At 40.3% G+C, this 15743-nt stretch overlaps 2 protein-coding genes across 2 annotated transcripts in view; one reads left to right on the forward strand and one right to left on the reverse strand.

Moving 5' to 3' along the window:
- cacna2d3a (calcium channel, voltage-dependent, alpha 2/delta subunit 3a) overlaps positions 1 to 15743 on the reverse strand; it is a gene marked incomplete at both ends in the record, with an annotated part of 108392 nt that overhangs the window by 17589 nt on the left and 75060 nt on the right. The window contains 8 exons of the mRNA XM_079225797.1: positions 11572 to 11649; positions 12497 to 12618; positions 12785 to 12880; positions 13183 to 13276; positions 13390 to 13487; positions 13944 to 13989; positions 15367 to 15434; positions 15577 to 15638. Of these exons, the coding sequence (XP_079081923.1) occupies positions 11572 to 11649; positions 12497 to 12618; positions 12785 to 12880; positions 13183 to 13276; positions 13390 to 13487; positions 13944 to 13989; positions 15367 to 15434; positions 15577 to 15638 (664 nt within the window). The remainder of the gene's footprint in view (positions 1 to 11571; positions 11650 to 12496; positions 12619 to 12784; positions 12881 to 13182; positions 13277 to 13389; positions 13488 to 13943; positions 13990 to 15366; positions 15435 to 15576; positions 15639 to 15743) is intronic.
- On the forward strand, positions 1356 to 7223 carry lrtm1 (leucine rich repeats and transmembrane domains 1). Its single transcript, XM_079225556.1, has 4 exons — positions 1356 to 1905; positions 3795 to 4179; positions 4308 to 4513; positions 5492 to 7223. The coding sequence occupies exons 1-4, from the start codon at positions 1869 to 1871 to the stop codon at positions 6010 to 6012; spliced, it is 1149 nt and encodes a 382-aa protein (XP_079081682.1). The 5' UTR covers positions 1356 to 1868; the 3' UTR covers positions 6013 to 7223.

The raw sequence follows: 15743 nt of genomic DNA on the forward strand, positions 1-15743 counted from the left end.
ATGCCGAGCAACATTCAGAGGATGAGCTCAACAGGAAGCTGTTGTTAAGGATGCCAGCAGTCCATAGAGAATTACGCTCCAATGACGCTCTAATCGTTGTTGCAAAATAAAAATAAAATAATAAAGAATTACCAGGCACTTCCTTGCTTTCTTTTTGAAAAACATTTGAAAAAATGCATCTGTGTTAGACACATTTTAAATAGATCTCTGAATGAACCATACGATCTCATACAAAAGTTCATATTCAAAGCATGCACACCATCTTTGTAGGCTGCCCTTAAGGCCTTGATGCCACATGCATTTAATGCATCACATGAGATGCCGATGGTGATAATATATGACAATCAGAGCAGGGCAGGAATAGAAGGGCATGTTTTCTTTGTCTTTGCTGCTTAACATTTTTAGATTTTGCAGTCTGTACACATCAACAATATGGGCTTTTAGCAAAGGTGTCATCACACATTTGAGGATGTATTTTCCTATGCAAGTTTACATGGCCACTCAAGTGTGCCTGTGTGTGTGTGTGTGTGTGTGTGTGTGTGTGTGTGTGTGTGTGTGTGTGTGTGTGTGTATGTGTGTGTGTGTGTGTGTGTGTGTGTGTGTGTGTGTGTGTGTGTGTGTGTGTGTGTGTGTGTGTGTGTGTGTGTGTGTGTGTGCAGGTGCATGACTCTTTTTCATTTAATACTACATTTGGCATCTCTTCTTTTTTGTAAAGTATCTTCATGTGTGCATGAGTTGCTCAAGGCGGATTTCTGACGCATTTACCAAAACCAATCCTAGGTATAAGCGTGTGGCATATATTGACTTCACTATTTACTGTATATGACAGCAATTAAAATAATTGTCATGCCCTTCAGCAGAGGAAAATATATACATTTGGATGGAAAGGAATGCAAATATCAGAAAGGTTACTACAAGACAAGGTCCGGTAGTAAGCTTAATCATATTCATCATTAAAAATGATTTGATCATTAATCTCTTTCTGTCTCATTTTTTGTCCATTTTTTTGCTTCTCCTTCAAATGACCCTTGAGGTCATATAAGCTTAACAGTCAATCCATTTACATGCAAAAAAAACCAAACTGCAACAGCTTAATAATATCCTTCAGTGTGCGTGTGTGCATGCGTATGTGTGCATTCGTGCATTCTGGTTGCTGTGCTGGGGGTGTGTTCTGCCAGCCCTTCAGCCCACGGCTCATGCATAATATCATCAGAGCATTCCACAACAATGGGCTTCCTCCAAATGTGTTCTCCGTGTCTTGAAGTGTTTTGAGCGTTTGTGGATGCGACACAACACAATCCAGTTCTAATTTTGTCTTGTTCAAATCTTGAAAGAGCATTAAGAGGTAACGCGAATGTCAGCTTACGTGTGTGCGCTGGGATTTAAGAAGCTGTGTCATCTTCCAGCTGTCCACTGGGAGATGACACCCCATCACATTTCCCAATGGATTAAATAGAGGAGCAGAAAAAAAAATAAAAATCAAGCAACAACAGAAGAGGGAAAATAAAAAATAGAGCGAGAGCAAGAGAGAGAGAGAGAGAGAGAGAGAGAGAGAGAGAGAGAGAGAGAGAGAGAGAGAGAGAGAGAGAGAGCTCCAGAGATTCCCAGACTGGCTGGCAGTAAGGCTCTGTGCTCTGATCTGCCCGCTCTGATGGGGTTTCATGCCCATGCAGGCAGTGCTGGGTTTCCTGAGGTTTCAACACAGGTTTCTGCTGCTGATCACGGCCTCTTTAATACCTAAAGATTGACCACATCAACCCTCAGGGATGAGAGTCCGGACAGCTAATCTCAACCTACTACTGACGGCTAATGGATCATCCACCAATGACAGTCACTAGAATCCAAAAAGGGAGCTAAAAGAAGATTGAATGCAAGCGGCCCAAGAACGACTGGCAGATATGAGAGGTAGGAAGAATATCAAAATTAATGCATTTGTGTATGTGCGTGTTTGTATAGTGCATGGCTAGGTGTCTAGTATGTTGTGTAAACTGTTGTATAACTGAGTGGTAATGAAGCATGCACTGCTCCTTGCTTACAGCAGTTCCTAAATTAAAACTGTTAAATGCACTGAAGCCAGCACTACAATCACACTTTTACGGTTATAGTTGTACAATATTATCGAGTGTTTCCTACATTAGTATCAAGGGGATTTAAAGCAGTACTTGCTGTGTGTGCATGTCAATACAAGCTTTTCTGTGTGTACTTTGGGCTGGAGGGACACATCAGCGCAAAGAGCCATTCTCCTGCGTTGACCTGATTCCAGAGCTGCGGTTACAATGCTCCACTGAGCTGATGCTGTTTATCTGTGTTCATGCATTGTATGTATATGAGTTCGTTCATGAGTAAGTGCACACGTGTGCCAGCACAGATGATTGAATGCACTCTTGCATACACACACACACACACACACACACACACACACACACACACACACACACACACACACACACACTCTCTAATTTCACTAACAAGGATGCAATTAACACAGGGCTTCGCACAACAGCATGCTAAATCCGCAACGCAGTCATGTTCTGATTGTTTTTGTTGATGCAAGCAACATATCATTATAAGAGCAACCCTGCCAAGAGCTGCTGTACCAAACTAGCACCTGAGCTTCGAGCTGGGAGCGTCTGGGTATTTCCAAGCCTGTAAATCAAAATCAACTGCATGGTGTCCACCAGCTAGGCAAAGACAAAATGATTACATACTTGTAAATGGGACAATGTCTCTCTAATTACTGGACTATGTTACAGTAGGGTTTATTCAAAGAATAGGGGAGCAGAGGGAGGGAGGATTTAGTATTTTTCAAGTGGTACTGCTGTATAACAGCAGTTGTGTGACCACAGAATTTAAACAATTTAATTTTGCTGTTCCTTTCAAATCATCTCAATGGTTGTTTGATTATTACAGTTATTAGCGACACAGTATTTTCTAAAGTTGATCTGAAAAAAAAGGTTGAGGTTGATATAAAACTATGTCTTCACAAAGGCATAATAAAGGTAAAGATTAGTATGCAACATTTCCCCAGATACAGTCAAAAATGAGATAACTCCCATTTTAGAAAACATTAAAGAAACCCAATTAGCAACATGGCTGCTGAATGTCTCAGAAGAACATGTTATGCCTATGGAGATAAACATGGTGCAGCTAATCAATCTGTTCAGGATCTGTGAGTGTAATTTGTGAGCCAGCTTCATTCCCAGGCTTGGGTCTGAGCTTCATTTCACTGAGCCTCGAGCTAGCCCAGCCAAGGCTATAAATACTGCTGTAATGCACCAGAAGGAATGGACATGTGAAGTCATCTCAAAGGGAATCAGACACCCAATATCTTCTGCATATGGATTCATGTGTGGGTGGAGTGTGGGTGAGGGGTTACAGGTCTAAGGGCCTCTGTCTAGGGGCGGGTGGCAAGTGGGAGTTGGCATATTAGTAATACGTTTACTTTCTTGTTTATTAGACAAAGAACAGTACAATCTGGGCAAACACTAAAATACTGCATTCTTTTCGAGAGACTTTATTTTAAAATGCATTTGTATGCACTTAAATGTTTATTTTTTGTAACAAAGGCATTTATCTACTTTAGTGATTGTGGTCATTATGGCAGTTGAAGACTGTGGTGTGAATGTATACAATTATGTAATAGTAGTGTCGGGTATTGCTGAAGGATTCACATCTTTAGTCAACCTAGAAAATATATTTTCACCCTAGAAAATATTTAGTTTCATGCTTAGTTGCAAACACACAATAAAACATTTAGATATGTAATGTAATGTTATGTCCTCCTGTCTCCACAGTGGTACTGGTGTGTGCCCTCCTCTCCCTACTCTCTTCGTCACATGCCTGTCCAAAGGAGTGTAACTGCAACAGCAACACCAAGGTGGTAGACTGCCGGGGTCGAGGCCTGTATGACATCCCCCGACGACTGCATCCAGACACCCAAGAACTGTATCTCCAAGATAATCGTATCAGGGGACTGGGATCAATGGCTTTTCGAGAAATACCGCTTGTCCGCATTCTCGATCTATCTAATAACTCCATAACCTCTGTTTCACCGACTGCCCTGCTTGGTCTCAGAACTCTGCAGCGTCTCAGCCTGGCCTCCAACAGCCTGAGAGAGCTTGACAAGCGGTTGCTTGGGCCTATCCGCTCGCTTTCACACCTTGACCTCTCACACAACAGGTTAAGCAGCACAACTGAACAGATATAATTGTGTTATTTGTCCTTTGTCAAATCATGCACACTGTAAAATATTTACCACATTGCTCAATGTATCTTACGTTGTTTCTTTGCCATGCCCCTACCTGCAGCCTGTGGGGTTTGCCTGGAGCCATAGGTGATAGTTTGAGGAACCTAAGCCACCTGGGGCTAGCACACAACCGGCTAACACGATTGGACCGCTCCCTGTTGGAGGCCCTGACCCATCTGGACAGCCTCACACTACGAAGTAACCCTTGGAGGTGTGACTGCCAGCTCATGGGCCTCAAACTCTGGCTGGAGACCTACCTCTTTAAAGGTTAGACCACTAGTAGCTCCAAGTAAAAGATGGAGCAATGTCTTTAACATTTCCAACATTCATTCATCTCAATGCCTTTTCTGGGCATTATATAAATTAATCGTAATGTTACATTATTGTAATACTGACTTATAACACAAGTATCCTAAAACTACAGATAGAAATGTCAATACACAATGAGAGAAGAGCCTATTTTAGCAATTTCATTCAGACATTTAATCTGACCCCTGATGAATGTAATGTTTATATATTTTGCGCTTGGAGAGAGTTAAGAACAGGCTTTTGATCTTTCCAGACCATTTAGATGCTGGAATGAGTGTGCGTGTCATGCTGTTTGGTGTGAAGCTGTGGAAGGAATGTAGTGTGTTTAGCCTTTTATACTATTGTGTTTTTTTTTTGCTTTTAAACAATTATTAACATCTGATGAAGGCTGTGTTTGGGGAGTTTTGGGGGATAATGTATTGTGACGGCTTATAACATTTAAAGTAAAGTTAGATAACAATCTATCAGTGCAGCTTTCACTGCACAGTGGTTATATTGTTATCTAATTTTACTGTAACTTTATTATAAAGCCAACGGTTAATCAGGCAGGCAGGAAGGAAGGAAGGGTGGGACAGAGCACACTCAACATGAATATCGAGACAGATTAATAATAAGAGAGATTGAAGATACAAACAGTGGGAAGCTGATAACAATGTAACTTGAATTAATTGAGCTCCAGTGGTTAAGGTGTTAATCAAATCACACTTGCTTATACGGCCAACACTAATACATATCTTGAGTAATGAGCTGGTTCGGGCTCAGCTATGACGAGAACAATTGTGGCCTCCTCTGTAGTAAGCTGCCAAAAAGGAAATGGGCAATTAACAGAAGGTAATGTACTTATAATACACAATAACCGACTGACGCATGCCCCACTATTCCTTCCTGCCAATCAGTACATCTTCTCTGATCTAACTGTGTATCTCTGATCCCAAGGTGGAGTGGTGGATGAGGTGCTTTGCTCCCAGCCAGAAGACATGAAGGATAAAGACCTGCAGAAAGTACCTTACCAGCTCTTCCACACCTGCATGACCACAAGCTACCATTACCTGTTTGCGAACATACACCACTTGGAGAATGAGAGGCTACTGCGTGGCCACACCCATGGTAACCATGCTCATCCCTCTAGCCACGCTATCCATGTCCCCATAGCAATGGGGGAGGGTTTCGGTGGTGGAGGAGGAGGTGGCGGAGGGGGTTTGCCAGAGTGTGAACCTAAGCAGAGGCCGCGGCCTGTCAACTTGCGCCATGCAATTGCCACAGTAATCATCACTGGCGTAGTGTGTGGGATTGTGTTTCTGATGATGCTGGTTGCAGCAGTGTACGGCTGCGCTTATGCCGCTATCATGGCCAAATATCAGCGGGAGCTTAAGAAGAACGAGGAGTTGGCAGCAGCACAGGGGGCAGATCATGCCACAGCCGATGAGAAGGAACCACTGGAGAATGCTATCGCCTAAAAGATGAGAACATGAACCCTGGACATAAAACCTGGGCCTCAACCCTTTAACCTAATCCGCTCTGGATGCCATGTGTGTGTTATTGCATGTGTGAGGAAAAATGAAGAGAGTGTGGTTCTTTATGTGAGGGAGTGTGCGTATGTTCACCTCCTTTCTGAGACTTGGGTAGCTAAACTCTACAAGTATTTGACTATGCACTGATGAGAAGAGTACCTTCTACTGTATGCGGGTTCGTGGGGCAGGCCAAAGAATCCAAAAGGAATCAATTCCATTTTTTTTGAGTAATGCATATCACAGATAGGAACAAATTTCTATATATTTATATTTGTGTACTTGTAGGTGTAATAGAAAAGCTCTAGTATTAAAAAAATGGATTTCAGAATTAATTGTCTTTTGGTTGTTGTTTATACTTTTGAGTCTAATTTTGAGGTAACTCATAGTAGGCAGCTGCTGTCAGTTAAATTCTGTTGTTAATATCATTGACGTGAGAGTATGAGAACAAAAATGAGTGTTTGTGTCAGTATTTCATTTGTGCTTGAGCGTGCGTGTGGAGATATTTATGAAGAATTAAAGAGTCTGTGCCTAATAACGTGATATAGTTTTGAGAAGGAAATGTGTTTTCTTAAAGGATATTTTTCTGACAACTGAAGTGAAATTCATTGAAGCAATAATGAAACAAACAAAAACAACAACAAAACCTGGACTCAGCCTTGTTGTTGTTTTGTAACTTTACAGTTTTATGAGTTTTAATTATCACACACCCACTCACACACACAAACGTTTAGATCTACAGTTTGAGATTAGTTGAGTCTTGTTCGTGAGTTAATGCAGATTACATAATGGTAGTCATGTCATTCAAATGATATATTTGAAGTAATATTACATAAAATAAAGGGAAATATGTTACCTGATTACTATATGTCTACTGGCAACTAATTAAGGAAGGCATGCACAATTATTTGGAGAACGTATCTTAAACCCTCATCAGACAGATGCAGCAAACACAGATTTCCTCATTTGCTCTGTATATTTTTACATAATATGTCAGTTATTTATGAATATTCTAAAATAATAACATTTATTTTTCTTCAGATGCCATTACTTACATAATAATGGTTTTGGGATGAATGAATTCGCATTTTGCTCGGATGTTTGTATCTTACAGTATTATATAAAAAATAAAACAAGTAATCTTGAAATTAGTAGACAGATGTTTTTGCCCGTCTCACTTTAATATGTTTCTGGCAAGGTACAATTTCAATTATTTTAGTTTTTGGATGAATTACATTTCTGTTGAACATAACAATAGAAAAAATGGTGAAACACGCACTTATTTCTACAAAAATAGTGTGGATCACAGTTGATATAACTTATATATTTAGCTATTTATTATGAGATTATATATTATATACACATTTGGATATTGCCCAACCTTCTTTTTATCTGATGGAGTTCACTGGTTCACTGGAAAACAGCTGCTGGAAAATATATGAATAACTAAACACATCACGTGTTTAGTTATTCATATATATATATCGATAATTTTCCATCAGCAGTGATTTACAGCGTACTCAGTGTGTAGAGGCACATGAATGTACACAGATGGCTTTGGTCTTAACGCCTGACCTGAGTTTTGTGGCTTTGTGGCTTTGTATATTACGGCAGCAGACTCGCTGCACGTGGCTCAGGATGTGACCGCAAACACTGACACACACACACACACACACACACACACACACACACACACACACACACACACACACACACACACACGGCTGCACACACAAACACACACACACACACACACACACACACACACACACACTGGAATACACACACGCGTCTGTACGAACACGGTAACATTGTGACTCAAGTGATGTCTGCAGGGCCAGTGGCGTGTGATGTCATCAGCCTGTCCTTTTCAGTTAGTGTATAGCGTATTCACAAGTCCACAGCTCAGTGGAGCACAGGGCAGTGAAAACTGGCCCTAACCGGCCCACGCTAAATTTGCATTCCCAGCCTACATCTCTCCTCCCACCAGACTCTCTTATATAAAATAAGCCGTGCAGACATCCCCCGATCTGACGAGCATTATCGGTATTACTGTACATCAGCACCCATTGTAAAAATAGGATTATCATGAAAACTTGTTCCTGATTAGTCATTTTGAATTGCTGCTAAATAGCATTTTAGAGAATGCAATATATTATCTAAAAACAACAGAGATCAAGTCAGTGTTGAATAATACCGTAGGCTGGTGTAAACTGTGGGCTGAATGCGTATCGCTCTGCTAGAAATCTGATGTGTGTTTGTGTGTGTGTGTGTGTGTGTGTGTGTGTGTGTGTGTGTGTGTGTGTGTGTGTGTGTGTGTGTGTGTGCGTTGTGGCACCGCACAGACTCTCCCATCTCTGTCCTTCTGCTCCAGTGGTTTCCCCCAGGCCAAGACTACCCACAATGCACTGCTTTTATGTCAACGCATTCAGGCACCATGAACTAATTCTTTTTCTCTGCCCTTTTATTTCTTCTCTTATTTTATCGCTGCATTTCCAAAAGATTTTCCACTTTTTTCAGTTTTTCCTTCCTCTGACCAGATATTTTATGTGATTACCCTACTGGCCCTCACCTCATCTGTTGACAGGAGAATTTGAATAGATAATTATGAAAAGAAGCTTTTATATAAGGCAAAAGATGTGCTCCATATTGTTACTTGGCACAGATGTTGGGCTGTGGAAAGTATTTCAAGGCTTCACATACTGTACTTTGTATTTTAACGGAGCAACTCCCACATTCAATATATTTTTACTGGGTTGCTGAAGCTATCAATGAAGAACATTGGAGTCACCTTACTTCAAGTATAATTGTGTTGAGTTTGCAAACAACTTTCTTTATATTAAATACTTACTTACTTATTACTTATAAAATATTTTCCAACTTTTCATCCGCCTGAAAAGCAGTGAAAGTATTGCATTAGTTATAACTCACACAGGCTCTGCCTTCTACTCCACTCTACGGGTAATATTCTCCTCCAATTACGAACACGTATTTGACCACTGAAACACACAAGTGTAGCCGGCCAGTCAGGATGTGCCGAACCGAATAACTGCCGATCAGGTCACAGTTAATAAGGCAGCACACACCTCTGTCGACAATCTTTTTTCTCTTCAGCGGATGGTGATTTGCCCACTGACTGTTCATTTCAACAGATGGAGTCTCCACTTCAAGAATCTTGTTAATGCCTGTCATGTCCCAGCTTTATCCCTGGGATGGATGTTCACAATGCTTGCTTTGAGTGCCTTGGTGCAGATCACGCAGAGAGCAGTACATTTTCGCCATGTGTGGCACTTCTGCGAGCTCCCATCACCACTGAAGTGCTCTTCTGATCAATTTCATTGGTCACTCAGCGCTTTATATGATAAAGTCAAAATCCTACCTCAGCTGCCGAGCTGCTGCTTGCTCACCCTTAGGAAAGCTGAGACAAAGCATAACAACGCAACCGTGAGGAGAAGGGAGCATCTGGGGTTTACTTCAGCACAGCTTTACCCAGTTCAGATGCGTACTACCTGGTTTGGCAAGGGCCCCCTATTTCTCTGCTGTAGGTGGGCTGCGGCAACTAACCTCTAGCCCAGGTGTCACTAATAGGCGGACTGCGGTTCGGGTCCGCACCCCTATGCCGTTGTATCCGGACCTGGACTTACAACTGATAGATAATTGTGAATTGTTACATTTTGACAGCGCACTTCTATTTCAACCGGCGAAGCTTTTCAAGCCTTTACGCCACTCGACCCCAGGAAACACACCGACCAATTGAATGCGTTGTAAACCATCTCACATGATGCTACTCGGCCAGTCAAACATTCTGTATTCTGACAAATACACAACTCCACACAGAGAGACCCAACAGTCAGAGAAGTACATGAGTCAGAGAAGATATTTCACATGGCGTTCTCCAAAAAGAGAAAAGTGGACAGCGAGACCAGAGCCATTAACCAAGAATGGACATAGTCTTGTTTGTTCATTCTTCCCATGGACAGTTCAAAGCCAGTATGTCTCTTATGTTCAGAGACCGTGGCGTTTATAAAAAGAGGCAATGTGAAGCGCCACTACGAGACAAAGCACAAATATTTTGAGCACCAATTTAATACTGAGATGAAGACACAGAGAAATAAACCTAACAGCCCAATATGATCAGAGTCCTAATAGATTAATTCCCTGTCCAACGATGCTGTACACAGAGAGGAGAATTGAACTGAAACAAGTGTTTCAATAACCGCAGATAAAGTCCCTGCACACAAATGTATCTTTTTAGGCGAGAAGAACATAATATCAGGGCTTATTTAGTTGACATCACTTCACGACAATTCAGTTCAATACATTTTTCTAAAATGAAGTACTGTATTTTAAGAGTCATATTATTAGTATGATTTATTTATAATTCATAAATAATACAATTTTGTTGAGATATTATTCAGTTGAACTTTCTTTATTTGATTTGACAGTCAGTAGTTGACTTTATACAGACGTAAATACAACTGCTAGGCTACTTTAATATATATGGGACTAAATCATAGGGCAAGTTAGACATTATTGTGATGTTCCAGACCTTTGCATGAGGAAATTCCTCGACCACTGGGTTCCTGAAGCTTCTCCGCAATTCACTGAAGAGTGAGCAGGATGGAAGATAGCATTGTGTGCTGCCTTAAATACTGTGGGTCCGCATGGTATCAGCTAGGCATGTCCTGATTGGCCGGCTACGCTTATGCAAATCTCCAGTGGACGAATGTGTGATTGTGATTGAAGGAGAATCTTACCCATTGAGTCCACTTGAAGGCTCTGCCTCTGCTTATACGGGTTACAATATTGTACAACCCTGTTACATTCGGTAAAACGCAAAAAGATGACTGGACGTCATCTTGCGCCTTCGGGGGAGAGCTAGGTAATGAATGATGTCACAACTTTCCTAAAAATAATACCCCAATTACTGTTTTCATCAATCTCCAAATGTCTCCTTTCTTCCATTTGATCTGCAGTTTCTTTCCTCTGTAACCAAGTTGATGGCAAACAGAACAAGGGCTGCTCTTCATACCATCAACTTGCTGATTGCACACAGTTGCATTCTATGGGCGTGACAAGGTGGGGCTTCTGAGTCACCAGGACGTGAGATGAGGCAGGCCACAATGAAATCCTCTAGGCCACAATCTGCCTTTAATAAGCAAAGGGGAAAAACAACGAATGCACAAAAGACGTTTATGAAACTGCCCTCTATTAATATATGGAATCCTAAATACTCTTCGATTCAAACATCTGTGTCATGTTGCACTCTCGCCTTCTTCTGAGCATACGTTCATGCAGCGGCAAGCGCATGGACAAAGAAAGCAGTACAGTCAGTAAATGTAGGCAGTGAGTGTTTCAACTCAAACAGAGGGAAAGAAGTAGGGTTAGACAACTGTAGACCAGGAAAACAAAGCCTACAGAGCAGTGTAAGAAGAGTATATTGCAGCCTCTGTCAATGTAGAAGTGTGTGTGTGTGAGAGAAAAAGAGCCACTTGAGTCCTCACTTACCCGCAGCTATGGGTGATTTCCTCTCATCCAGAAGCTGAATGGCGGTGCTGGCCAATACAACACTTTTGTTTTCTGATCCTAAGCCACACACATAAAAGCACATATAAGCACAACACGCACAGGCACACAAACAGAGTTCACATCACATATCATAATTCCACATTAGTTCTGAACTGACCACAGGGTGATTAAAGAGAGAAAAACAGAACATAAATACCACAGAGTACTATTTCATGGCTACAGCTAACTGCCCCAGTCCTGAGAGGAAGAGTGCATCCAAGGCAAGTCCGGCAAGTAAATAAGAGGCTTTCAGATCACTTGTATTAGCTGGCACTAATGGAAAGCCTGAGGTTGAGGACAGATGAGAACACATTCTCCCTTCCGAAGAGAAACCATTTTGTGGAGACATAGTTAAACTGCAACTGCGTGAGGTGCTTGTCTGTGTGTGTGTGTGTGTGTGTGTACATGTATTCTTTTGTAAGTGTGTGTCGATAAGTGTGTTCTGGCCAAGTCACAATGGAAAGGGTTGAACCTCCTCCTAACGTATCTTATTTCAACCCACAGCAATCAGTCCTGTCCACAAGAACACAGCCCAGAATTAATAAGAGAGGAAGGGGAGGTAGAGATGCATGGGGAGAGAAAGCGACCAAATATGGGTGAAAGAGGAAACGAGGGGATGAAGGAAATTTGAAAAAGCTCTTATTGAATCATGTGAGTATGACATTATAATTGTGCATATGAGCAGATGTGAGTGTGTCTATTATGGTGGTGCCAGTCTCATAGTGACATCAGTTTTATTATAGCGCCCTTGGAATGGTACATTTAAAAGTAATAACTGACATAGCCCAAAAAGAATTCACTTTGTGGGGAGAATTGATTCATCATTTTTTGAAATTTGAAATGTACAACTAACTAACTAACTAACCTGAGTTGAAAGGTAGAGAGTAGACAAAGGTACCAGGAACTTGTTCTGCGGCTCTCTTGTACCACAGGGGAAAGTGATCGGCGTTAAACACCCCCTCTTTGTCTTCAGCTGTCAGAAAGTCTCTTGAAGCAGATAGGAAACAGAGTTGAAGAAGATACAGACACAAAGCACGACATATCTACTGATTGTAATCTTAAAGAAAGAGACAATCAATACTTGCACTGCGAAGCTTATACATGTGCATACATATATAAAGACTGAATGCATACATACACTCAGCATACTTACTGGTTTGTAAGCTCGTCAGGCACCACAAACAGGTTAATTCTGGACAGCCCTGTTCTTGTGCCCAAGTAGGCAATCTCCACCCCTTTATCAGAGTTCCTGTGTAGAAAAATGAAATACATAACCTGCATTTGTGCACAATCATAATTTGCTATCAGCATCAATAAAACAGAAAAGAGGCGTTTACAAGAGCTTGAGTTGAGATTTTAGTTTTTTTGTAAAGGTCAAATATTATTATCATTATAATTAAAATTTAATTTCCGCAAATGTTTGTAGCATTGCCATTTCAGAGAGTGAAATTGGTCTTTGACGACAGGATTCAGTTGGTGTTGAGTTTATGCAGAAGCCTTTTCTGTTTTAGATAAGAAAATGGAAAAGAAAGAGTAGAGTGGGTCACACACTCAGACTTATTGAGCACGAGGCTTGTCCAGTAGGCCTCCAAAGGGGCAGTCACCACCGCGTCAAAGAGCACCTCCTGAATCAGCTCCTTGTCACCTGACAAAATAAATATATAGATATGTATTCACCAACCAGCCACAACACATTAACTATTTGAAATCATACGAGCAGAAAGAGAAATGGAGGATTTGTAGAAGAGTTTTACTAACATTGCAGGTGGGGTTCGTGACCACTGAGGTAGATTTTGATTGCCTCTATCTGGGACAAGTAGCGGTGCTCTGGGTGCTCGTCTGTGTTGCAGTACGTCCTGCAATAAAACAAGAATGGACAATGATAACGTGCAACACAGACATAATTGGCAACAGCTATTTGAAATCTGAGCCTTTAGATGTAGATGGACATAGAGTTGCTTTCAGTTACTTTTGTATTACAGGGCATCTATGATGAATAAAATGTGAAGTATAAAGAAAGAAGGTTTTCCCATTTGCATGCATTAGTTTGAAAAGCATTTACAGTAATCTATTTAGATGTTGGTTCCCAATTCTGGTGACCACAAATCATCAAGTGACACAAACCATCAACTCAGTCCTGCAGATTACAAAGCTTTTATATAACTATTATATTGCAGTTAGATTGTAGATCTTTTTGATTTTAAAAGTACATAATATGTTTAGGATATAGTCCAATCACAGTGTGCCTTGAAAAAGGGATGTGGATTATATTGTCAGAACAGAAACATACAGCATCGCCCACCAACTCTCACCATTCATCTGCCAGCTGTACATCAGGATGCTCCAAGTCATGAAGTCCTAGGACAAAATAAGAACTATATCTCATATCTTATATATATATATATATATATATATATATATATATATATATATATATATATATATATATATATATATATATATATATATATCTTAAGAAGCAAATGCACTCAATACAGGGGTCGACATAAACACCTTAAATGCACACACCAGGGTTGATAAATGTGTTTTTTGAATGGATGTGATAGGTCTGATTAGATCAGGAAGAGCCAAGTCATGCTCAGACCGTTCTGCATGATGGACATGTTTAGAGAAACACACCTACATAGACACAGACACACTCGGCATGAATATTAACATACATGAGGCTGGAGATGAAAATAGACACACAAACACACTGCGGCACACGTAGGCCAGGGCGCACATATGCTCTGTGAAGACATGGACACACCTAAGGAGCCATTACATAAATATTTAACTTCCTCTCCAATTGTGGCTTTCAAGTTAATTATCACTACATTAATATTGAATGTGTGTGTGTGTTCTTAAAATAACACATGTATGTCTATTGTACATGTTACCTTTATGTATTTACAGTAATTCTAAACTACAGTTACTCTGAAGATTACAATCATATTAATAGCTTATAAAATATGAAGCATTTCTGCTAATTAAACTACCCAATAGTACATAAAGTAGTTAAAGCTAATTCTACCTCAACTTGTTAAAACACTTCTTAGATGTTAATCCATCAGTAATACCAATCCTATAATATAATAATATAAAGATCTGAAAGGGGTCATTCTGTAGTACTTTCACTTGTAATACTTTCGTAATGTTAAAGTGGCTCCATCCATTTTGTGAAAATGCCCACTTAAGCATTAGTAAGTGCATAGTTGATGCTTGAGTTGAGGGATTCAACTCCTAAAACTCCTCAGTATAGGTTTTTTTTATTTTAATCTGTAACTAAAAATGAAGCTCTATAAGAATGCCAAATAAACTGATCCTCGAAAGGCTTTATAGCTTTAATTAAATTAACTAACAATCAGCAATCAGAAGCCAGAGCTGACTGCAGTCATTATTGGCTCAAATTATGCTGTCTGTGATACAATTATAAAGCTGCTTACCTATAGAAAATAAAAAATATGAAATGTAAATCATATCAAATACATATTTCTCTTTTCCACTGTATTAATGGCTCTAACAAGTACAGTATGTTGATAATAAAGTAAAGTGTCTGAAAACTTCCACCACTGTAGCACAGAAAAGGAGTGTTCTCTGAGTGTGAAATACAGACACAAAGATTATGAATGAAAGAGAGGGAGAGAGCATAATGAAGCATAATACACAAATACAATACTGGAAACAAATGAGTAAAAGTGAGTAAAGCAGAGGTAAAAAGGGAGGATTTCCTACCTTCCTCCACTGTGACATTCCCTCTGAAAAAATACTTTCCATGGCCTCTGGAAAGAGCTACCCCTAGACTAAAAACAAATGACAAAAAATATTTCTCAAATGACAACTCACCAGTTCTATTTTGTGCAAAGAAACATTGAATACGCATTCATTAGTTGTTCTAAACTTCGTTCACCGTTCACAGAGCTCACCTCTCTCCAGTTTTCTTACCTGAAAGGAGTCCCCTTGATGTCTGTGTAGTAGTAATCATTATGCAACACTAATACACGTTTCTGAAATAAAAGAGATGCATACATTTTATTGTACGCTGCAGTAAACAGTATGGGCAGTGTCATGGCAGTTATCTGATTTGATTTCCTGCAGTCTGGCTCCATCTA

The sequence above is a fragment of the Taurulus bubalis genome (assembly GCF_910589615.1).
Source record: "Taurulus bubalis genome assembly, chromosome: 11".
Taxonomy (NCBI): domain Eukaryota; kingdom Metazoa; phylum Chordata; class Actinopteri; order Perciformes; family Cottidae; genus Taurulus; species Taurulus bubalis.

Excerpts from the sequence above, each read along its gene's own strand:
- lrtm1 (XM_079225556.1), top strand. The coding sequence starts at position 1,869 with ATGCAAGCGGCCCAAGAACGACTGGCAGATATGAGAG. Across the intron at positions 4,180-4,307 it reads CTTGACCTCTCACACAACAG|CCTGTGGGGTTTGCCTGGAG; the intron begins GTTAAGCAGCAC and ends CCCTACCTGCAG. Across the intron at positions 4,514-5,491 it reads GGAGACCTACCTCTTTAAAG|GTGGAGTGGTGGATGAGGTG; the intron begins GTTAGACCACTA and ends TCTGATCCCAAG.